The 23,943-nt window shown below is 49.5% G+C and overlaps 5 protein-coding genes across 5 annotated transcripts; 3 read left to right on the top strand and 2 right to left on the bottom strand.

Moving 5' to 3' along the window:
* Positions 1 to 257: 257 nt before the first annotated feature.
* CTHT_0064570 (uncharacterized protein) lies at positions 258 to 1,574 on the top strand (the record flags this gene model as incomplete). Its single annotated transcript, XM_006696698.1, has 1 exon — positions 258 to 1,574. One exon carries the CDS (start codon positions 258 to 260, stop codon positions 1,572 to 1,574), a length of 1,317 nt encoding a protein of 438 aa, XP_006696761.1.
* A 2,066-nt stretch (positions 1,575 to 3,640) lies between these two features.
* CTHT_0064560 (uncharacterized protein) lies at positions 3,641 to 4,827 on the top strand (the record flags this gene model as incomplete). Its single annotated transcript, XM_006696697.1, has 3 exons — positions 3,641 to 4,368; positions 4,447 to 4,640; positions 4,700 to 4,827. The coding sequence occupies 3 exons, from the start codon at positions 3,641 to 3,643 to the stop codon at positions 4,825 to 4,827; spliced, it is 1,050 nt and encodes a 349-aa protein (XP_006696760.1).
* A 5,311-nt stretch (positions 4,828 to 10,138) lies between these two features.
* On the bottom strand, positions 10,139 to 10,772 carry CTHT_0064550 (uncharacterized protein; the record flags this gene model as incomplete). The annotated part of the gene is made up of 2 exons (XM_006696696.1): positions 10,139 to 10,626; positions 10,709 to 10,772. 2 exons carry the CDS (start codon positions 10,770 to 10,772, stop codon positions 10,139 to 10,141), a joined length of 552 nt encoding a protein of 183 aa, XP_006696759.1.
* A 1,781-nt stretch (positions 10,773 to 12,553) lies between these two features.
* On the bottom strand, positions 12,554 to 14,370 carry CTHT_0064540 (uncharacterized protein; the record flags this gene model as incomplete). Its single annotated transcript, XM_006696695.1, has 4 exons — positions 12,554 to 12,980; positions 13,050 to 13,131; positions 13,198 to 13,850; positions 14,093 to 14,370. 4 exons carry the CDS (start codon positions 14,368 to 14,370, stop codon positions 12,554 to 12,556), a joined length of 1,440 nt encoding a protein of 479 aa, XP_006696758.1.
* A 2,619-nt stretch (positions 14,371 to 16,989) lies between these two features.
* On the top strand, positions 16,990 to 18,663 carry CTHT_0064530 (uncharacterized protein; the record flags this gene model as incomplete). Its single annotated transcript, XM_006696694.1, has 4 exons — positions 16,990 to 17,161; positions 17,235 to 17,796; positions 17,857 to 17,920; positions 17,977 to 18,663. The coding sequence occupies 4 exons, from the start codon at positions 16,990 to 16,992 to the stop codon at positions 18,661 to 18,663; spliced, it is 1,485 nt and encodes a 494-aa protein (XP_006696757.1).
* Between the last annotated feature and the right edge of the window lie 5,280 nt (positions 18,664 to 23,943).

Below are 23,943 nucleotides of genomic sequence, written 5' to 3'. Positions count from 1 at the left end.
GACTTAGAGGTTCTTTGGGCCGAAGTGGCGGCGTCAACAAATACAATGTGGGGACGACAGCCCCAAACAATACATCAGTATATATGTTGGATCGCCTTCTTGAAGTAGTTTTCAACGCTTGCCTTGTTGAATCCTCAAGCTTCATCCCCCGATTGTCATCCTGTCATCTGCTTTAACTCCTGAGTCTATCTCTTGTGATCACTCATTGCAGACAGACCACACATCTTAGGAAATTCTCGCTTCATCCAACCCTCATCATGTCTGCCACCAAGACTGGTATCAAAGTAATCATCGTTGGTGCCGGATTTGCTGGCCTCACAGCAGCGATTGAGTGCCATCGCCAAGGTCATGACGTCGAGATCTACGAAAATTTTCCAGAGCTCAAGACGCTTGGCGACATCATCTCCTTCGGCGCCAATGCTGGCCGCATTTTTCACCGATGGAACAACGGTGAGGTGGTGAAGCGGATGAAAGCCCTCTGCATCGACTTGTCAGATTATGGCTTCCGCATTCACAAATGGGACACCGGCGAGGTCGTCTACCACCAGCCCCCTCATCAAGACAAGCCAGATGCTCCCGTGTTGAATGGACACCGGGGAGAGTTGCATGAGATTGTGTTTCACTATGCGAAGGATGAGCTGGGAATTCCGATTCATTTGGGTCATCGCGTTGAGGAGTACTTCGAAGATGAGAGCAAAGCAGGCATCATCCTGAAAAATGGCGAGAGAGTCTATGCTGATGTCGTCATTGGTGCTGATGGTGTCCGGTCTAAAGCCAGGGAACGGGTTCTTGGCTATGTCGACAAGCCCAAGAGCAGCGGTTATGCCGTTTGGCGTGCTTGGTTCTCAAACACAGACATGATCAAAGACCCCCGCACTCGCGAGTTCTGCGCCAACGGCGACACTTTCAATGGCTGGATCGGTCCCGACTGCCATTTCCTCTTCAGCACGCTAAAAGGGGGCAAAGATTGTTGTTGGGTGCTGACTCACCCGGACGAACATGACATTGATGAGTCATGGTCATTCCCTGGGAAGCTGGAAGATGTTTACAAGGTTCTCGAGGGCTGGGATCCTGTTTGCAAAGCCATCGTCGAGAAGACGCCCAGCTTGGTGGATTGGAAGTTGGTGTACCGTGACCCACTGCCAACTTGGGTCAGCAGGCACGCGAGGATCCTTCTCATTGGCGATGCGGCGCACCCCTTCTTGCCGACCAGCGCTCAAGGGGCCACTCAAGCCATGGAGGACGGCGTGACGATCGCGGTTTGCCTCAAGCGCGCCGGTAAGGCCAACGTCCAAGCTGCTGTCCGCGTTTACCAGGAAATCCGGTATGACCGTGTGCGGGCCGTTCAGAAGACAGGAGAGTCAACCCGTGACAAGTGGCATAAGACAGACTGGGATAAGGTCAAGGCAGATCCCAAGAGCATCGAGTTCCCTCGGGAAGACTGGATCCACGGACACGATGCTGAGAAGCATGCCGAAAAGGTGTTTGATGAGGTCTTTAAGAAGGTGACACAACCGGAGTTGTTTGATAATGTCAGGTTGCTCCCTGTTGGGCCCATTGCAGTTACGGTATAGGAAAGCAGAGAAGACAATGGCCTGTGATGATAGTGGACATGGGTTCCTAAATCTTCATTGCTGTTCATAGTACTTTGCTAGTGAGAGAGAACTGCATGTTCGAAACAATCAAATTAATTTGCAACAATTAGGATATTCAGTGAGTCGCATACAGCGATTGTGGCCATTATATGCAACGAATATGAGTAATATTTGTCCAAGCTGTTCTCCAATTACAGCTCTGATCTTGGTAAGATACGTTTATTTCTGTATCGGTCATGATATCAAGTTGGCGATGATACCAATGGATAAGACTGCAACCAAGAGATGAGGATTTGATGGAGGATGCAATGTGTGAGTAAAGTATGCAGCTGTTGAATTGAATAGAGTTGCATTTTGACCCGTCTCACCCTTGAAAGTGCTTGGTCGTGCCCACGATGGCGGCGTCGGGCAAGAGTTCATTATGGGCTGCTTAGACTACACTATATATTATGCGGGAAAAAATCTAAAAGTAAAATAACAGTATGTTGCTGTGAGGGGATATCATGAAGGAGAATGGGGAATGGGGTTAGGTGCGGAGAATACCAGAAATGTGAATATCCAAACCAACTGATAGTTCTGGATCTGATCATGAGTCACTAGAGGGTGAAGGTTTTGGGGGTGTAGCACCAAGCGAGGAAGGAGTCGGGGGGCGTAGGGGAATAGTTCGCCCCGTCTGTTCATCTTGGGCGGAGCCGTAAAGCTCGAGTTGTGTGAGTGCCAAAAGGCTTGGGGTCCAGTCGTTGGCTGGTAACAAAAGCATGCACTCAGCATGCCAAGTGGATACCAGCGAGCTGAGCGGTGCTGCTTTGCCTAGCATGGATAGTATTACCCGCAAGCCTGGCCCCACCGGCCCGGGTGGTGCTAAACAGCAGGTCCCGCAGTGGAGGCGGAACAAGCTCGCAATCCATAGCCCCTGAACCGTGAATGGCGATCATAACTCGACTTCCAGTTGATTGTGCGTCTCCATCCGAATCCACAAATAGAGAGACAGATAGGATCCTGGTACCTGATAAATATCATTAGAGAGCAGTATATGCGTTGTGCTTTGTCAACGTCCACAACATGCTGCTCCTCATTGCAAGGCAAAATTAACCACCTACATTTTGGAACTATGTCAATATGGAAACATGGCTTCGAGAATTTTAAAAGAAATGGATAAGGGCAATGGTTTTCCTGGACTAAACCATTCATGAAGAGCTACTGCAGGAAAGCTGCAAGACCGTCCCTGGGTGGATACTCACAATGGGCATGAGAAAACATGGATCCAATCCGCAATGAAGTTCCATATGCTAATTCCACGTGGAAGACAAGGGGACCGCATGAGGCTCATGCATTTCAGGTTTTTAAACCTGGAAAGATGACCGAAGGTTTGCAGCCGGTGCATGCAGGCACGAGTTTTCTGCAACATTGTCTTTGCGATCCACAGCAACTTTCGGAACACGAGGTGCAAACTTGGAGATTCTGAGCTCGCACTAGAAATCTTTGTTTGGCTGAACAAATACGTAGCACATCAACAGTGATGATAAGCATGCTGCCGTTTGCCACTACCTTCAGTTCTACGTTATACCTATCTCTCCACAATGCTTTGCAGCATCCTGTGAACTACACTACGCTAGGTTACAACAGGGCTCACTGAGTGCTGGGATCTGACTTTGATGGGTCCTCTGGATCCATTGCTCCCCTGTTCCTCCAACCACATCCGTGATCCCTGTCTATCCCCTATGCCCCTAACCTCCTTGGCAATGACACGCGCAGAGGGCGGGTTTGTTCTCGCTTACAAACCCTCTGGTGAGTCCCGACTGTCCGAACACCGATAATCTCTCATCGTGACCCAGTGGCAGGTAATCCCTCAGACCCTGCATATTTAAAGTGGTTGAGATCGACGCTTGACAGTTAGCTCTCAAGCCAGAGACCTCCTCGAACTCCTCTCCAAGTTGAAGCACTCACGAACCAATTGCCAAAGTCAGCACATCGCGGCAAGACACCCACTCAAGTAATTCGACGAGCTTCCTGGTTTCGCCCCCCATTACCTTTCCTCATCAGACATGGCTGTTGGCAACATAAAAGCGCAAAAAGGCACGATTGCTATCGAGGAGGCGGTGATTAACCCAACCGGACTCTCTTGGCTGGCAGATTCAGCAGCTCTCTTTGGGCAGGAGGCCAGCACCGAAAGCCATACCACACTCACTGAGCGCCTTCTCGACATCCACCATGACCGGCTCAAGCAAATGGATACCCATGGAGTCGAGTACATGCTGCTATCTCTGACCTCTCCTGGCCCACAAGGGGAACCAAATCCTGCGAAGGCGCGCGCACTAGCAACAGAAGCAAATGACTGGCTGGCTGCGCAAGTTGCTCTTAACCCTCAGAGGTTCGGCGCTCTGGCAAGCGTGTCGATGCATAATGTGGAAGACGCTGTTGCCGAGGCTGTTCGGGCAGTCAAGGAGTTGGGCATGTTTGGCGTTGTGCTGAACGACTATCAAGTGGTCAATGAGGGAGGTGATGTGGAGGGCAAAAAGTATTACGACACGCCCGAATTTCGTCCGTTCTGGAAGGCAGTTGAGGAGCTCGGGGTCCCAGTCTACATGCATCCGCGGTTCCCTCCAGCAAAAGATCTCCAGCCCGGTACTCGGTACGGTGACAGGAAGCAGATTCTCGGTGGCGCTGTGCAATTCCATCTCGATCTCAGCCTGCACATCTATGCGCTCTGCTCCAGTGGCGTTTTTGACGAGTTCCCTGGCCTTCAGGTTGTTGTGGGAAATCTAGGTGAAGGGTTAGTTTGCCAGGTTGACTGAACCTCTAAATCATGAGATTGTTCAGTTTGCTAACTCCCTGTGTCGTCGGTGAACAGCATTCCATTCAGCCTCTGGAGAGCAGATCACTGGTACAATAAGCCAGGAAAGTTGAAGACTCGACCATCCAAGCATGACTTTACCTACTATTTCACGAAGAATATTTGGATTACAACTGCAGGTAACTTTAATACGCCTGGTCTCAAGTTCTGTGTCGATCAAGTTGGCCCAGAGCGCTGTCTCTTTGCTATTGGTAAGTTGCCGTCTTCGCTGTTGCCAATTTACTGCTAACACAATGCTCACTGTTTCTAGATTATCCCTTTGACTCCATAGCTGAAGCACAATACTGGTGGCTTACCGTCGACCTTCCAGAAGACCAAAAGCAGCTCATTGCGAGAGAAAATGCCATAAAGTTGTTCAAGTTACCTCTTGAACTGTGAAGGGGAGGATTGTTTGGAGTCAGAGACTGGGAGCGAGGTGTGTGATGACTTCTTTTCTTGGATGTGTTCACTAAGATTGTCAGCATTATATATGGGTCACAATTTGTTTGCTTATACCCTTTGTTGCTGGCACGGAGGGCAATTAGGCATAACACTCCAGTTTCTGTAAATGAAAAATTTCTCTCTTGCAATTAATGCGATAGAATTGAATTGAATTGAATTGCATTTCCGACCCGTATCACCCATGAGGATGCTCGGTCGTGCCCACGACGCCGGTGGGCAAAAGGTACATATGCACTCGCTAGTCTAAGCTATATACACGCGGGAAAATACCCGAGAAAGAAAAACCGGTGCGTATCCGTGGGATAGATGAGTGGTGTTGGAAAGGGAGAGATGTAGGAAAAGAAAAAAAAAGTAAAAGGAAAATGGGTTAGGAGGGATGAGTGTGAAATATGTGGATGTCCGAACTAGCCCGTTCCGATCTGATTCTTCGTTGTTAGGGGTATGCATCGATCGAGATTGTGAGTTCATGTAACGGGTTACTTGGTCTGGTGCAGACAGGGATCGACAATGGGTCAAATAGGTTAGATGATGGCCACTGACGATGTTGGGTGCACAGCGAAGTCAATTGCTACATGTAATAATCTTTCTTGGTTTTCAGTGTCCTTGTGTTGGGGAGAGGAAAGCCCAAGAGAAATCCTCCGTCGTGCCCAAGTAGCTACCCTTATAAAATCCCTTTGCCTTTGTGAGTACCTCGCTGTCTCCTGCAATCTTCAGGGTATCTCCTCAATGTGGCAGGGTTATCTAACTCATTCTTGCCACCCCCTCATATTTTCCGAGCTCTACCAATCAGATATGCCTTTGCCCTTCTCAGTTCTTGTGTCACTGGCGTTCTATATGTCGACTGTCAAGGATATTTATTCTCCTTGAACTGCCGTGTCCATGTGACAGGTCATGCGTGAAGGAGAGTAGGGAGGGCGTTGAGGAGGGATGGCTTGTCCCGTTTGATGGTCCCCGGCTGAGCCGGAAGGTTTGAGTCGTGATTTTCTATTCTCGAACAGTTGATATGAGTTTCAAAATGTTCTGCAATCTAGGCGGCCAGCAAGAGGATTGTCAAGGGAGGAGAGTGGGCACTGGAGGAAGGGGCCTTCGGATACCGTCTCGCTGCAAGACCAGGGGTCTGAATCTTTGGATACCTGGAGCGTCTCAGACCACCATGGAGTGCTCTTTGTGTGTGAGCCAGGGGGGACAGCGAAACGGCCAACTACTCCTTCTAAGGCGTCATAGACTACCCAAGCATAATCCTCCAGGTCTTGTAAGGTGATGATTTGCCTCGGTTGGGCAGAAAGACCTCTAGGAGAGCGGAGGCTTCGTCAAGCAGGCTTCTTGGTAGCAATTTTCGGGGAGGGAGGGGTATCGTGCGGGCTCTGTCCAATGGCACCAGCCGGGTTCTGTGATCTGAAGTCCAGTGGGCAAACTCGGCGAAGGCTGTCTCCGGCCCCAGGGCTAGATCTAGTACTCCGCCAGCCCGATGTGTAGGGCCGAGAGGGTTTAGGACGTGAATTAATGTGATGGGTCTTGCTGACATAAGAGATGATATTCCGTATCAGGTGTGCTGGCCTATTGATGAAGTGATTGGTAATAGCCGAGCACGCGCATACAAGCTTGTTCGTGGATCAATTTGGGTTAACAAAAGTGCATTTATCCCCGGGCCAAGCTTTTCGCACCGGCTATTTAGTTGACCATTCAAGCTAGGTTGTGCTGTGAAATACAGCAAGTGTTTGGGAGAATCATACGACGATTAAACTAGTTGCAATCAGCCCGGAGAGTCATCTGAGCCTAATGTTTTATAAAACCATGGCGTTACAAGTCTGGAGTTGGACTTTTGGACAATCAGGCACATTGACCGACCCCTATAGAGTTGTTACCGGGACAATGATGTTTTCCTTCATTCGTGCTTTGACCCTATTGACCTTCATATCAAATCTTTTGCTCTCCTCAGCAAGGGAGCTTAAGGCTGGAAAAATCTTCCTCAATGGCCGAGATGTTGAACCGGAGTATGACTATATCGTTGTTGGGGGAGGGACTGCCGGTCTCACAGTAGCAGACCGGTTAAGTGAAGATGATAAAACAACCGTACTTGTGATCGAGTATGGTGAACTGCGTATGTGACTCATCAAGGTTTCCATTAGTTGTTCTTGCATTGAAGAGAAGAAGCTAACAGAGCGGATTTGGCAGTGAACTCCTCTGCCATCACAACAGTACGAGGAGGATTCAGTGCAATGTCCGACCCACGGTTGATGTTCGACATAACCTCAGTTCCGCAGCGGAATCTAAATAATCGTACTATTGCTGTTCTCGCGGGTAAAGTGGTTGGAGGAAGCTCTGCGGTTAATGCCATGATGACGATCCGAGGTACTGCTGAGGATTATGATCGTTGGGGCTCTTTCTTTGGAAAAAATTCACATTGGACCTGGGAAGACCTGCTTCCTTACTTCAAGAAGGCGCTTCATTTTGTTCCGCCGGATCCGGACGTTGCCCAGTCCTCCAACATCACCTACGACATAACCTTCTGGGGAAATACTTCTGGTGTCTACGCAGGATGGCCCTCCTATCAATACCCAGCCACAAGTGCGCAAGTCGAAGCTTGGAAAGGAATCCCAGGAGTTCCCTTCGCCAAAGATAGCGGCTCCGGGGAGACGGGGGTGTACTGGTATCCAACTTTCATGGATCCAACCAAAGTAGAACGTTCATATTCTAGAACTGGGCATTGGGACGGAAAGAACCGGAGCAATTACCATCTGGCAACAGGATCCAGGGTAACTAAAATCCTCTTCAATGGGACGGTGGCGACAGGAGTTAGTTTCATCGAAGCAGGTACCGACCGGTCTACCACTAACTCAACACAATTAAAAAAAGTCATTGCCAAGAAAGAAGTCATCTTAGCAGCCGGAGCCATACACAGTCCGCAACTACTCCAGCTTAGCGGCATAGGTCCTAGAGAACTTCTATCAGCTGCGAATATTACTACGGTTGTTGATCTGAAGGGAGTGGGTGCAAACTTTCAGGATCATCCGGCAAGTAACCCTTGTCAAAGAGGAATCAAGATCGTTGTAACTGAGGAGCCTCGTCTAACCTAGCAATGATAGATGCTTCAGCCGTCATACACATGTGGGTAGTTTGTATACAGCAACATATGGGTAAGACTGACTCCACGACCAGATCGCAATTTCTCCGTTCGTCCGTCAGGTGATGACTTGTATTCCAACCGAAGCTTTTCATCCTGGGCGTCAACTGTTTGGGCTTCCAATAGGACTGGGCCTTATTCCATTGCGACTGGAAACGTGGCAGCGTGGCTATCATTCCCGGTCATCTCGGATCGTTGGGAACTGATCGCTTCAGAATTGGAGTCTCAAAACCATTCTGAATATCTTCCTCTTGGAACACACCCTACCGTCGCAGCTGGATACCGAGCGCAGATGCTTTCTTATGCGTCAGCTCTTCGGGGAAATCGCACGGCTTTTTACAATCATGTGCTCTCTGGCTCCTCAACATCAGGCATTGTTGTCGACCTACATCCACTCAGCCGAGGAACGGTAACCATCGATCTTACGGATCCCTATAACCGACCCCCAATGGTCGATTATCGTGCACTCAGTAATCCTCTTGATGCAAAGATCATGGCGGACATCCTCAGATTCACAAGGAGATATTACCTCAACAACACCCTGACTGCAGCCTACAGTCCTCAAGAGAGCCGACCCGGACTGCGAGTCAACACTGACGAAGAATTTATCAGCTTCATTAAGGATGCAATGTCTCCCACTGAGTTTCACCCAGCCGGGACATGTGCAATGCTTCCGAGAGAGCTAGGTGGTGTTGTTGATGAAGAGCTTAGGGTTTATGGGGTTACCGGGTTAAGGGTAGTGGATGCCAGCATCATGCCTACTCTCCCAGGGGCCAACACGTGCCAAACTGTTTATGCCATTGCAGAGAAGGTAAGAGCTTCTCTAGATCAAGTATCACAGCATGTTAAAGGCTTCTAACTTATTTGCAGGCTGCCGATTTGATTCGGTTTGGCCCCCAAAGGTTAGCGCAGAACCGAGAGCTGTAGTATCCTGGAAGAGACCAAGCGACTTTTCGAGATGTAGAACAGCCGCTCATAAGAGGATTTGATTCGTGGCCGCGGGCTTTTCAAGATTCATGATCAAACAAGTTGTCTAGGATACCGAAACTCTTGCTGCTATTGCCGAGGAAATATTCGGGGGAAAAATGGTGCAGTGTGTTGCTCCTTACCGTCCCGTTTATGAAGAAGGTGTAGGCGACTTATTTGGTAGTAATGGATTGGAGAAAGTACCAAAGCTCTTACGTTATCAAGTAAATATGCAACCAATCCCAAGATACAATACACTTTAGCTCATGCTCTTACACGCTTTCACAACGGGCCTAGATCTTCACGGTGTAAGCTCTAAATCACCGAACCAGGTTTCAACGGTACATCATCAACAACCATGAACCACCCAACTATTGATAACATGTCCAAGGTCTCGTCGCCTCGGCGGCATGTTATCAATACACTGTTACGTGGCTATTCCAGTCTTTCGGCACCAGTACTTATCCAGCCACTGTCGGATGCATTTTCTCACGCGGTTCTACCTGCCCGGCTCGGTATGCCTCGTCGTGACAAAGCTCAGTTTGCTCAACATGCCGATGAAGTATTCCGAATCTTTCGAGAGTTTCATATGACTCCACTGAACATCTACGAGGACACTGCCCGGAACACTGTCATCATCCATGCTGAGATGAAGGGAAAACTGAAACAGAGTGGACGTCCAGACACCGAACACCACCACGAGTGTATGTTGATCATCAAGTTGTCGGAAGATGGGAAGAAGATCGTGGAGATGCAGGAGTTTTGCGACTCAGAACTTGCCCGTCACATGGTGAAGCGGTTTGGTGCCAAGGTTTCGTCCACCAAAAGGACTGGCGCTTGGTTCCGATCCTCAATCCTCATCAGTCTTGTGGCGGTTAGTGTACTGGTGGGAGTAAGAAAGTTCTTGCTATTAAAACATTCAGCTTGACAGAAACTTGAAGAGTCCAATTGGAATGGTATGATTGTTGAGGGATCAGAAACATGCAAGATCACATCCGATAGACACTTTATCACCTGCTAGCGATCGCAGAAGACATACAGCGTGAATCAATGTTGAAATCCTAATTTTAATTACACTCAGAAAAAGTTAAGGTTAATTGTAGTGTCAGTGGCCGTTCTTATGATGACAAAATGAGCTCCAACCCATCTACAAGGGAATCAAAGGTGGCGAAGAGCTTCCCACATGGCGGCCGAGCCTGCAATCAAAGGCATTGCCAACCTCAAAAGATTCAGTCTTGCCCACCTCTTCGCAAACTCCTCTGCCTTCACCTCCTCTTTCTGGTCCCCTTGCTTGTGGTATGCTGCGAGCTCCATGATTTTTCTATTCAGGGGCTGCATATTCAAGGCTGAGTGTATGACAGTAACAAGGTGGCAGCCAGCAGCCAGAGCAAAGACTTTCCAGTCAGCAGCACCAAGGAGACCGCCACTTTGAGAGCCCGAAGCACGGCTAACTAGCCAGCTGACGTAGCCGTACCCGGCAATGCCAAGGGTGCTAATTGGCCGGAAGAAGATGTTGCCGACGCGAAAGTAAACAGTCCATTGACGAGCAAGACGGCGAACTGCCTTCGGGTGCTCAGGGTCGGATGGAGGGGGCAGGTCTAAAATGAGGGCGGGAATGCCCATGTAAGACTGGGTGATAGCGTTTCCTATTCAATGCGAAGTACGCACTGTTAGTTAAGGCACTGCAAGCATCAAAAGTGAGCAGTTGAAGCTCCGAAAAAACATTACCTAGCAGAATGAATGAGCAGGCAACCGTCGAGCCGAGAATTGTCTGGGCTGAAACTGCTGGCATCGTGTCCAGATCAGTGACTTTGCACGGGTGGCTGCACGGGTAGATAGGTATGGATATCAGATCCTGAAAGGATAACGTCTTTGGAAAGACCTTAATCAGTAGCTTGAGCAATGATCCAGGGCAGTGGATGCGAGATGAAATGCTTGTGATGGCTCTGTGAAGGCGAGATGAATGATGGTGTCAACAGCGCAAGGTTGGTGTTGGCATTACAGCAAGAACTGAAGTGTCGGTGTTGCATGTGTGTTATGCAGACCCTTCCATCCACTCCTTCCAGTTGTCCGACCTCAGAGTGCGGATATCCCCACCTAGCATTGCGGTTAGCGGGTTACTACAATCTTGCCTTACAGTAACTACAGTTCCTTTCGAAGAAGACGGTCGGAGTTATCTAGTGAGGGAAAGAAGCGCCCTGCTACCTGAGGATATATATATTCTAACGTTCGACAGGCCTCACCCCTTAAGGTATTGGATCGTCCCCACGACGCCAGCGGGCAAGATTTGCCTAAATTGACTAAATACAGGTAACATCAGGAAAAATCCGCAAAGGGTAAAATTGACGTGGGTTAGATGGAATTTTAGTGTATTGTGTACAGGGGAATATTCTCAAAACCGACCGGTTCCAGGCATGTGCCTGGTTGGGACCTATTCTAGTTCTCCAGGCTCGGGGTCTGGATGATCGGCACGTTAGGCTTGGGCACGGCCCCGCAGGGGGGAGAGAGGAGTTCGTGGTATCGGGATAGGGTGTCCTGTGGCAGCGTCCCAGGCCTGCCCCCAGAGTTCGACCTTGCAGGCCCTGGACTTGAACAGTTGGAAGACCAGAAGGCCCCGGGGTCTAGCTTGCCAGCAAGTGGGTTATTGAAGGTGAAGTGGCAGGGAAAAAAAAGTGGCCTCTGGACACCACACCGCTGCAGGGGCACTCTTTAATGAGCTTCAGGAGGTGGTTGAACCGCACGTGGTACTCCAGGAAGTCGCCGTGGCCCCAGGTCTCTGCCAGCCACCGGGAAAGGCACTCTTGGGAGAGTCTCTCGAGGAAAGTTTGGCCAAGTGCTTGCTCCATCGAGTCAAGGAGGGTCTGCGGCCTGCCACCATCCGTGCATGTCCAAGGGGGCATGTGACGTTTCGTGGGAAAGGAGGGAGGTAGGCCAAGCCACTCCCTGAAGCCCGCGCGTTTGGGCTCCCACTGGGGCCTAGCCCTATATCTGAAGATATAGTACTGAGGAAGAAACCAACCAGACGCCATGCGTGCACCTGCGACATGGCCAGTTTTTACCTCCAGTCCTTAGGAATTCCTAGTGGAAGAAAGAGTTTGAATTTGAATTTGAATTGCATTTCCGACCCGTATCACCCATGAGGATGCTCGGTCGTGCCCATGACACCGGCGGGCAAAAGGTACATATGCACTCGCTAGTCTAAGCTACATACATGGGGAAAAAACCAAGAGGAAAAACCGGTGCGTATCTGTGCGATAGATGAGATGCGGAACAAAGATCGGTGCAGCCTTAGCATTGAAGCATCCTCCTTCTAGCTACCTTAGACAGCTCATGGTCTGTATTTCAGTCTTGTCAAAGAGGTGATGCAGATCCGCAATAGGATGTTAACATGCTTGAATAAACCTGTGGCAATTTACTTTTTACTCGAAAAAAAAAACGACTTGCATTATTTGTGGTTAAACATTAGCGCCCCTTGATTACAGTGTGAGTAAGATCCCGTCGTGTGCCCTAATTGGACATGTCTTGACATAGCTACTATAAGTACTGCCAGGTCAAACGACGTCTGGGCATTACTTACGTATCCTCCAGTCGAACCTTTCGTTCCTTTAAATCTCGGCGATTAGCGGACTCCCAGATCCGCAGGGCCTCAAGTCGGCGGGCTTGACTACGGGGGGTGAAGGCCATCTGAAACGGATCGGGCTTGACGATAAGCAGAGAGTTACACTTATTGTCTGGAACGGGGAAGACCTCGCCCGTCAAAGGATGAGCCTTGCATTCCAAGTGAAAAGCCCAGGCGAGAGCACCGCAGGCAACCACCATCTCGTCCTGGGTAAGAGACATGCCCAGACACTGACGCTGTCCCCAACCAAATGTAGTCATTCCTCTGATGGTGGGAAACTGTGTCAGGGGCTCCCGATAAGTTGGCCAGCCCGGCTCGAGCCAGCGCTCGGGCCGGAAAGACTCCGGATCAGGGAACTTTATAGGGTTGCGGAGGAACGCACTGAGGAAAGCGTTAGCCAATCTGCACAATAAAATGAAGGGTACATGTCTCAGCAAATGAGGGACTCACTAGTCAAGGGGCAAGATACGAGTACCCTTGGTAATGACGCACCCGTCCCACTCTTGGTCTACCTCAGCCTCGTGAGCAACTCCTGAATGATCAAGCGTCAGCATCGAGATACCATCGAGAAGAGATGTATAGTTTGGGAAGAACATACCTGTGGGAACGTTGGGTCTCCATCGCATCGTTTCCTTGATGCACGCCCGCAAGATAGGCAGACGTGGGATATCTTCCAGGGTGGGGAGGGAACCCTGACAGACTGTATCGACCTCCCTCTGAACAGCACGCTGCCACTCGGGAAAGTTTACCATGGCAACAAGCCAGTAGTTGAGCGGGCCGGCCACGGTAAAGATGCCAACGAGGGCCAGCATGCCCAAGACGCAAGCAGCCTCATAGTCACAACTCAAGGTCATCTTGCGATCAAGCTTGGCAGCGGCTGTCATCTCGAAATAATCGCATGTCCAGCATTGGCGGAGCTCCCCTTTCTTCCACTTTTCCTTAGAGTCCTTTAATCTTTCCAACCACCAAGCAATCTGCTCGTCGTGACGCTTGCGTTCGGCCTGTTTCCATGGATTGATGATATATGGAAGTTTCCACAGCTGCGGGATCACATTCGTGATGGGGCCAGCAGGGGACATCTGGCGAAGCAGAGCCCAGGCACTTCTGATGAGTGTTTCACTTTGATTGGGATCGTCCCATGTGAGCGCGCACATGACCTTGGAGGCCATGTCTTCAAGACTCCATTGGAAGGCATCCGGATTGCGCATAAGTCGAGCAATCCAACGCTTGCTTTCATGGTACAAGATGCCCCTGTAATGGGTTGAGTTGCCGTCAGAGAGAAAAAAGTGCGTTAATTTCCGCTGCCGAGACCAAAAATCTGCCAATCAGGTCTAGTCAGTCTCTAATTCATGGTTATGGGAGTGTTCACATGCGCAAACATACCGTTGTGCCCCATGAGAGGTAGGTATTCCATGGAACCGTTAGCGCTTTTGGAATCCACGATCGAAGGAACGGCAGGGCGATCCGAATTTGTTTTCGCTCTCTTGACTAACAGCTCATAAGCGATCTTTTCATCGGTAATAACAAAAAACCGAGTGTCTAGCAAGTCCACACGATAATATCCTCGGGCAGCATATCGATCTCCCCATTCCTTCAACTTGAACCACGTATGCTGGAGAGGCAGGTCGTGGACGCGGCCAAGACCCGGTAAAAGAGTTGGGCCGGGGCCTCGTTTGCGGTCGTTTCTCCGACGGAACTCAACAATAAACCAGAATAGGGTGCTGATGAGGAAGCAAATTAGGACCTGAAGTGCCAAGTCGACCAAGCGCATGGTGAATATTATAAGTGTGGCATGTGCTGGAGCTTGAAGGTTGCTAGCACGGGGGGAGAGAGAAGTGATAGCTCTTCGTGGTCGCAGAAATCTTGTAATCAGACTCGGGATCGCAGGGTATGTGGGTGGCGGATGACTTGAACACATGTCAGTATGTTTAACTGCGTCACATGTTCCAGAGGCGTGTGAAGTATCCCGGAATTTAGCAGTAGGACTAAGGTTCTAGCTCAATGGCCATATGTACCTGGGGTGGTTTGGTGCAGAGGCTCACAGTATCCAACAAGATGTTTAGTAACGAAGTAGAGCTGTACAAGCGGGATGGATATGGATTATCAGGACGCTGGTAACGCTGAGGATATTTATCAAGCTGGCGATACTCAAGACGAAGACACTGTAGTGATGAAGACGCTGGTCACGCTATGTTGACAACGCTGGTCACGCTATGTTGACAACGCTGATCATGAAATAAACGTAGGTTATGTCATGGCGACGAGGAGGGTCGAGGGCGGAATAAAAGATTCGGTGCCTCCGATATTTAATTCCTCAGTCCGCCAGGAAGGATTCGTCAGAGGAAAGTTAAGTATGCCGAGCACGCCTTCCCGTGGAAGTCTTCAGGAGAACAACATCCTGACGAACTGTGCGAGAGTCACGGAGCGTCATACCCATAACTCATGAGTGACGAAAGCAGATTGCAACTTGAGAACCTTACGTCCATCGTGGAAGCTTCATTCAGGATGTCTGGTATCCTGGATCTCAAGCATGATATATTGAGAAAGAAACCAAGGCCCGACGCTACGGAACCAAAGACGCAGTTTATTTCCGAAAAGCAAGCAAGATATGCATCCAATGAAGCTAGCATTTAGCCGAGTTCACGATGATGGAAGAGCGGTTGCGAACGAGCGCGTGCGTGACCGACATTGCGTGCCATGGAGTGGATTGGATTGGATTATATATTTTTACTGGCTTCACCCCTGCGGACGCTGGGTCGTGCTCACGACGACAGCGAGAAATAGCTACACTACTATATATAATATATACACTGGGAAAACCCCGGAAGGGGAAAACCTGTACAGGAAAAGGCAGCGACCAGTGCGTGCCATCGAGTTGAAGCTGATGTCCTTTGAATGTACAGTGGGACCTCGCGTCCGGTCTTGGCACATATGCTGCAGATTCATGTACTGTATCCCTCCACCGTTTGTGTAGCAACTTGTCAGGTGCCTTGCATCGTAGGAGCTGCTTGCACTAGAAAGATGCTGGGGTCAGCGAAATGCATTAGAAGGCCGCTCTTAGTTGGGACTATGGGGAAGCGTTGGTGCATTGATAAGCGAAACCTTTATAACAAATCTTGTCAATGCATGTCTTGAGAGGTCGGGGAGCGCCCAAGTCCAGCAAACATTATTTTCATAGGCACATCGGTAGCAGCCCAAGTCTATCAAAAAAAACCCCCCGTGCTGCCGCAGTCTGCATTCGCAGTGTTCCTTGCTGGATAACCTCGATGACAAGAGGATTGTGTGCCATCGTCCTTCCATAGTTGCGTTGACCTCAAGTCTTGAATCAGCTGTATTGCATTCTCAGCGGCTCTTTACTCACTAACCAATCTCCTCGAGAGTATTTGGAAACAACGTTCTCAAGCGTAATGTCATCCTTCCGTTCAGTGCCTCCCCAGGTCAAACTCTGGGGGCAAGCCTGGGACGCTGCCACAGCGCACCCTATCCCGTTACCACGCCTCCCTCGCTCTCCCACCCGCGAGCCCAACATGCCGATCATCCAGACCGGAGTAGGTCCCAGCCAGGCACATACCTGGGGTTGGCCGGTTTCAAGAACCTTCCTCTGCACATAATACACTACACACCCTCTAACCCACGCCGGTTTTACCCTATGCAGCTTTTCCCGTCGTTACGTGTATTTAGCCCAACTTAGGTAACTCTTGCCCGCCGGCGTCGTGGGCATGACCGAGCACCCCCAGTGGTGAAACCGGTCGAAAAAAATAGAATAAATAAATAAGTAAATGCCATCCTTACATCTCGGATCCCACATCCTCTAGTCCGCGGATAACTGGACTGCATTGCGGGCCTCGGCTGATTGCAGGCGTCTTCTACAAGATGGGAATCCAAACAAGCCAGCCAACTCTTACCCATGGTACATGTTGCAAGCAATAGCACTAGCCGCTAGCGGCAGCCATATATTACCCGATGACATTGCTGAACAGTAAAGGCGGTTATCACCTTCCAAGTTTCCATCCTCCAATACATCTCTTAAGAGACTCTGACTTTCTCCTCGCTGCTTCTCTTACATTCCTTTCCACATGACGCATCTAAATTGTCGGGGATGCCATGAGCTGTGCCGTCTCTCGGTCATGATCTGTCACTGTCGAACTTACTCCGACCTCTCAACTTTTTGAATCCGTTTCAGACGTAGGGAAGGACCAAGCCAGCAGTCATCAGAGATGTGGATGTCGTTTTCAAGTCCTATGCATACTCTCCTCGGACTTCTGACACCTCTTAACCCAAAGCATCAAACTTCCAGATCCCAACATACTGATATTCTCAGAAAGCTCCATCATTGACTTTGCATTATACCGCAACATTGTTTCTTTACGGCTGTTATCAAATCCTCAAAATGACTCGTTCTTACGATGGCACGCCCAAGCCAGTTGGTTCTTATCCCGATAATGGGATCAACGTCCTGATTGTCGGAACTGGTCTTGCCGGCCTCACTGCCGCCTTGGAATGCGTCAGAAAAGGGTGCCGGGTACAAGTCCTTGAGAGATATGATGACATCAATACAGCAGGTGGGTTTGAATTATCCTCACCTGCGGTACTTACCATGGACTTTGCATCCACTGGCTAACACATAGAGCCAAGGTGATATGTACTTCATGGGTCTTTCGGCGACAAAGTTTTTTAAACATTGGCCTGAAATGGCTGAGCAGTACAAGAAGATCTCGATGGCCAACATGTGGATCGAGACATACACCCACGATGGCAAACTGATGGTCCCCCCCCAGCTTGCCCGTGACCGTCTACGTGATGAAGACGTTGACCCAAGCATGCCTCCTGGAGTTTTCCAACTCCGGCCCCTGGTTTACAGGATGTATGTGGACCAGATCAAGAAGCTAGGAGTGCCGATTCATTTCGGCAATCGTGTTGTGGACTATTACGAGAATGAGTCTAAGGGTGTTGGCGGGGTCATCACCGACAAGGGCAAAAAGTTCGAGGCCGATATTGTCATAGCCGCCGATGGTATTGGCTCCAAAAGTCAGCGGCTTCTCGGTGGTCAGGTCAGAGCTGTGTCCACAGAACGCGCAATGTGGCGAGCTGCGTTTCCTGTGAGCTACCTGAACAAGAACCCCGAGGTTAAGGAATTCTTCAGGATGCATGAGACTGAAGATGGCCGTCGTGAACCAATCATTCGGACATGGCTTGGGTAAAAGAACCATAACATTCCCTAAGCCTTGGCGACTGCTGATCTGTTTTACGCACTCAGTCCGGGTACCTACGCTCTCACTTTGACGCGTCACGACGTCATGATTTGGGTGGTCAACTGTCAGGTGGGGACATGCTTTTCAGCTTCAAATGGCGCATAATGAAGCTAACAATGAAGTAGTCGAACGAGAATTCACAGGAAGAATGGTCAAACAAGGCGAACTCCGAAGAGGTTGTTGAGATCATCAACCGGCATGTGGGCGAAGTGAAGTGGGCTCCGATCTTCAAGGAGCTAATCAGGCTGACACCTGCTGATTGCATCATCAACTTCAAGCTCTTCTGGCGGGACCCCCAGCCAAAATGGGCCTCTCCGGGAGGGCGCGTTGTCAATATTGGCGACGCGGCCCATACCTTTCTTCCTGCTTCAAGCAATGGGGCAACGCAAGCCATCGAAGATGCCGTCTCGCTGGCCAGCTGCCTTCAGATAGCCGGTCGAGACAACATTCGTGAGGCCGTGCATGCTCATGTCCGCATGCGCTTTATCCGCACAGCTTGTGCCCAGCGCCTTGGCTTCTACAATGCTCATCGCTTGCAAGAGACCCAGTGGGGGAAAGTCAAGAATGAACCCAAGCTGGCACAGCCTAAACTTCCTCGGTGGGTGTGGGAACATGATCCCGAGGAATACACATATCGGGTCTATGATCGCATCGTCCAAAGCATGCGTCAGGGTGTGCCGCTTGAGGAGGACGACAGCATTCCCCCGAACTATCCTCCGGGCTACAAGTACAAACCTTGGTCATTGGCAGATGCGGTGCCCACCATGGGCCGCGGTGAGAACATTGATCTTGGAGGGGGGAACTGGGACTAAGTCGAGCTAAGAACTTTCCGCGGCACAAAGATATGGTGTGGTGAATGCTGACAAGCTGGCTAGCGACTCAGCGAATGAGCGTGATCAGACGAGCAGCGTGAGCTGTAGCTACTGTAGGTAGATTATTATGAAGATAATCAGTTCCTTTAAAGCCTGGTCCATCAGTATTTGCCCTTATTGTTCATGATAGTCCATGCTCATAGAGTCTTGGTCAACAACTTGATTGGCGGTGAAATGCGGTTGAAAGTTTGCCGTGACTATTCGTCAATAGTTGCTGTAGACAAGATGTGATATGCAAGAGTCGAAGGTGAAATGCTGCCGAGCACATCCCGTTACTAGCAAGACAAGGCCCTTATCCGCTGTGCACCTGTTCACCCAGTCCTTGGACTATCAGCACCGCGGAGAACTAGAGCACGGGACAGCATTTGGATTTTTAGAGATTGCGGATAGCATGATAGCTTGTCTAGTGCTATAGAGATATGTCCCTCGAGCTCTTGGGGGGGGGTTCCGGAACAAACGTTCCTGGAAAGCCGAATAATTTGCGCGTTTTTTTGGCGTATGAGCGGTACCACCCCGCAAGGTCGCACTATCATTCTGGTCCTTGGCATGACCGGTGAGTCTTGGTAGCGATACCTTCATGGTTAAGCATACACTCTGCTGGTGTCAGCTCACCGTTGCGGGGGTAAGGCTGCCAATAACGGTAACACTGCCAACCCGTCCATCAGTCCTTTCCGCTATCTGTGCTTATGAACCGGTCAAGCGCACTTTTCAAGCGTCCAGGGGTAGGGAGCCCTGGGTGGCCTGACTCTTCTCCTTGGCTTTGTGCTATCACCAAATTCTCCGTTCTCAGCCGTATGGACCCTGGCGGCTTCATCTCCTTTCACACATGGTCTTTTTGCACCAAACCACTCCTGTCTATGTCATTCCCTTTACTCAGCACCGACCACAAGTGGCTATCACTGCTGTGCCCCGAGAACCAGGCTCGTTGGCCGTTCTAATGAGACCTTCATGTTGGAACGTGGCCACATGTTCTCCGCTTGTAACCGGAATGTTGTTTACCGCGCAGTTAGCTTCGAATCATGGCGACATCTCACCATCAGCCTTTTAGCCCTTCCCAACATGTCAGTAGATTGTGATTCGTGGTTCCTAATTTTCATAATATAAAATGGGCAGTCGTGGAAGGTCACTCCCAATGAAAGCAGGCTCTCTCCCGTGCGCTCAGTAGCCTCAACCAACAAGACTCAATCACCGGCATCAGCGTCCTAAGTTTTATCATCAATAAGCTCTGACATGTTTCAACAACTCGCAGATATGGCTTCTACGTCGGGGACCGGTGTTAATGTCCGGCGATACTTCTGTGGCATAACTATGAGAAACACAGTTATGCGCTTTCCTATCATCACACTTCCGGTAACCGTTTCTTCAGAGCTCCACTGAATATGTCTGCGTCCTACCACTGACATGAAGAGGAACTACACAGCCTCCTAGGGTGATGTGTCCGATCTGTCTTGAGCGGGGCCTTGAAGTCTGGGTCACTCCTGGCCTTGAGTGTCCGGTCTGTCGGAACCCAGCCCCATCGGAGAGTGACAGCCTTCATTATGGAAGCGATGAAGAAGGCAAGTGAGAACTCACCAAAGTTCTGGCTTTCCTTGCAATTTGCCACGCTTGCAGACGACAGCCAAGCGGCAATGGCTTGCATTCGCTTCATGTCCGATTATATCCTGTTTCTCGCTACTAGAAGTCTCAAAGTCTTAGATAACCAATTTTTGAGAGACTGCGGAGCTACGAGGATCGGCCTATTGTCAAGACAACGCAGAACGAGACATAGTATGCTGCTAAGTTGAAGCGAGATGTTTGAAGGCGCTGTACCATACTCGTTTCTGGAGTCTCTTCGAGAGTTGTCAAACTCTGGATGTAAAGCATGCAGGCAGTTTCCTCTGCTGTTGACACAAGATCGCTTAGGCTGAGATAATGATTCTTAAGGGGAGAGGCCATGGAGTTGGTTAGACACTCGCTCGATAACCAAAATTGCCCTCTGGACAATAGAAACATTCACAGTTCTTCAATTCATCCAAACTGATTGGTTACAGAGTCAGAGCTTCATGTGATGGCTTTTGAAATACGCTGAACCTTATCAAATTACACCGTGAACTCTCTAGTTTGCAAGTATTTGATATTACAAACGGACAAAGAAACGCACTAGCGCTTTTATGCGTCTCATAACTTATACATAATTTAGGTCGGTAAGCGAACTGTCATTTCCTCAAACCTTACCGGAACGCTTCCAAGATGCTATCCATGCTTTCTCATTATTGCGACACTTTCTCATATTGCGAATGGAGTAATTGTATACTTGCTCTTCATGAGTCAAAGATAGAGACAAATGGTGTTAGACCGGTAATCTGCTAGTCGCCGTTCAGTGGAAGGACTGCCTTGTCCTCCAAATATCGCCATTGACACTCCCATGCGCTTATTTGAAAATTGAAAGAAGGTCAAAAGAAGTTTGCAATAGCCACAAATCGGCAATGAGCCTGTGCTCCAACATTATGTTACATATTCGCGGCAATCTAGAGGATTACTTTCCGATAAGCTAGGTCAATTATCTCTGGAGTCTGTCACATATTAGAAGAGTTTAATAACGCAACATTCCGAACACACTTGGTACTTGATCCAGTCGGGAATTGTCACTCCCCTGACCTCAGCCTGCTGATGATACCAACTTGTTGCTGCAAACGAAGGAGGTTACGGATTAGTTAAAGTTCACCTGGTCAATACGTTGGAAGACATCGCATTAAGCTTTTCTTTTTTCTTTTACATTCTCACGCTGAGAACTGGCAGGCGTTTGTATTCAACTCAAACACTCCAAATTGCAACATTAGCAGTCTTGTTGGTCACTTTATCTTATCACTGAGACAAGGAGCTGTTGCCCAATTTGCATCGGCAGCCATGATGAGGTTCCAATGTTCGCAACATGTCATCGAGCGTTTTGTTCCACCGGTGAATCCTGGCGTTCTACAAACACCACATATGCACTGGATTGTGGGAGGAAATTCCTTCAACGCAACGATGCTACCAGTGACGTATGATCCGGCCCAGCGGTCAACGTGCCTAGCGTGTTTCCTTCAGCGAAGACTTCTCAAACTACTAGACAGCGTCAATGTTTTACCGGGCAAAGAATGGCAGCTACAAGCGCGTGCCACAGATGGTGAATCTGAGTTTACGAACGAAGGGTGGCATCACAGTCTACTACATTCTTTCATACGATGGGAAGGCTAGGATCACAGCGTTCAAGCCTATGTGTGTCTCCTTATTTTGGCTTTTGGCTCTCAATTCCAGGAGCTATGCCAAATTCGTTGACGGGGCTTCCGTATGTTGACGGGATATCCCATTCTGCGCAGTGTCGAGGGTACTTAATGGCATGTTTGCCACCATTGCTACCAAAACCTTGAGCAAAACCCATTCGGCGGCCCCCCTTGCACCGGAGAGGATAGAGTAACATTTTCCGTCAAAGCCCTATTCAGGTGGTATCCGGACCACAATCACATGCCTAAGGGAAGCGTGCTTTCTTGTCTCGGCATGTGGTGCTGACACGGCACAGATGCTGGCATGGAGTAAATCTCGACAGCCTAGATCAAAAGAGTCGCTTATCCAAGTAGTGGAAACTTCGAAATCACGGGGCTGCATGCAGCAAGTTACCCCGTCCGGCTTCTTCAGATGATGTACGAAGTGATGTGGGATATGCGTGAATTCAACGATCCGTCACTGTGACCTGAAGAGGGGCAGCCTTTCGTCTACTCGAAGGGTGATCTGTAAGTGACATGGAGCATAACTTTGTCATGGGTCTCGCTAATTGTACAACAGCACCGGATTCGGTCAGCATGGCGATTATGGCTGAAAATGTCCTTCAGAGGGCTATGGATGCTCGTTGTATGGGTGACAGATGCTCTGCGCTCAAGACACAGTCGGTCTAAGAGGCCACATCATGCCAAAAACAACAAACCATCGAGGAAAAAACGGAAGGTTGTAAGCCCACAACTCCCGCCCTCAAGCCTTACAACAGCTTTCTAACTGTCATGAAAGGGCTCGATGCACTCTCCGGTGGAGTTCCGGTGACATGGAAGTAATCATATGCAAGATTGTTGCGAGAGGTTGTAACAGAAAGCCAAAGAATCCCTGGTTCGAATGAGTTCTTCCCATGAGATGTGAGAGGAAAGTTGGGAGAACAATCAGAACGTTGTTGAAGTCGAGTCAAAATGTTAGGTTACTAAGATTGCTAAGACTTTGCTATGGTGCTGGATGATGTTCATTTCTGTTCTGCCCATCCTAGGCTTTGTAGGTCATAGGATGTCTGTGGAATGCTTGCTTTTTCAGAGTGCAAACGTTTCCCTGGAGATGTGGGGAGAAGAGGAAGGGGGCATAGATAGCAAACAGCTACAAATTTCCTTGATCATGGTTGGTTGGTAACAAGCAGGTGTAACCTAAAAAGTGCTCCTGGCCTCTCATCACAAAGATGCTCAGTCTCATTGGTGTTTGTTAACCCGACGTGATAGACTCTATGGCTCTTGTTTTGCAGGTAGCAGTTAGCGACATGATCCAATACTGAGCACTATGGATGACCAACGCCTCAAGTTTGAAGACATTTCGGAATGTCATCGGAGCTTTGTCGGAGACTAGGCACGAAGCCAAGGTCTCTGTCTCGGATCCTCGTTCCCTGTTTCAGGTCTCCTCTCGTGATTGTTGGGATATCTCTAAGCCGTTTCCAGTATGGAAAAGACGAGAAATGGATGATTAAATTCTATTTCCGACCGTTTTACCACTAGAGGTGCTAAGTCGTCTCCACGACACCAGTGGGCAAAGGCTATCTAACTTATATCAATCATAGGTAACGCCGGAGGAAAACCCGCGTGGGAGAAAAACCGACGTGAAATATTGAACGGCTGTCAAGTCACACGGATGGAGGGAGGAAGAGTAATTCCGGGGGTCGTGCCCGGCCCTTGGGTTCACAGGGGAGGTTCTGGGAGTAAAGGATGAAGGTAGGAAGAGGGAGAGCCGTCACTGGGCGGGTTCGCAGGCCGCCCCCAGGGCTCGGCCCGGGAGATTTTGGACTTGAAGAGTTGGAAGGAGAATCAGAATACTATAGGGTCCATTCTTCCTGCGAGTTGTTCGTCGAGGGAGACCCGAGGATAGGAGAAGTGTCCCCTGGAAACTCCCGCCCACAGGGACACTTTTGATACCCTCCGGAGAGCCCTTGAAGCGCATATAGTATTCTAAGTCACTGTG

Source organism: Thermochaetoides thermophila (assembly GCF_000221225.1).
Source record: "Thermochaetoides thermophila DSM 1495 unplaced genomic scaffold scf7180000011821, whole genome shotgun sequence".
NCBI classification, from domain to species: Eukaryota; Fungi; Ascomycota; class Sordariomycetes; order Sordariales; family Chaetomiaceae; genus Thermochaetoides; species Thermochaetoides thermophila.
This window is presented reverse-complemented; position numbering and strand designations above follow the sequence as displayed.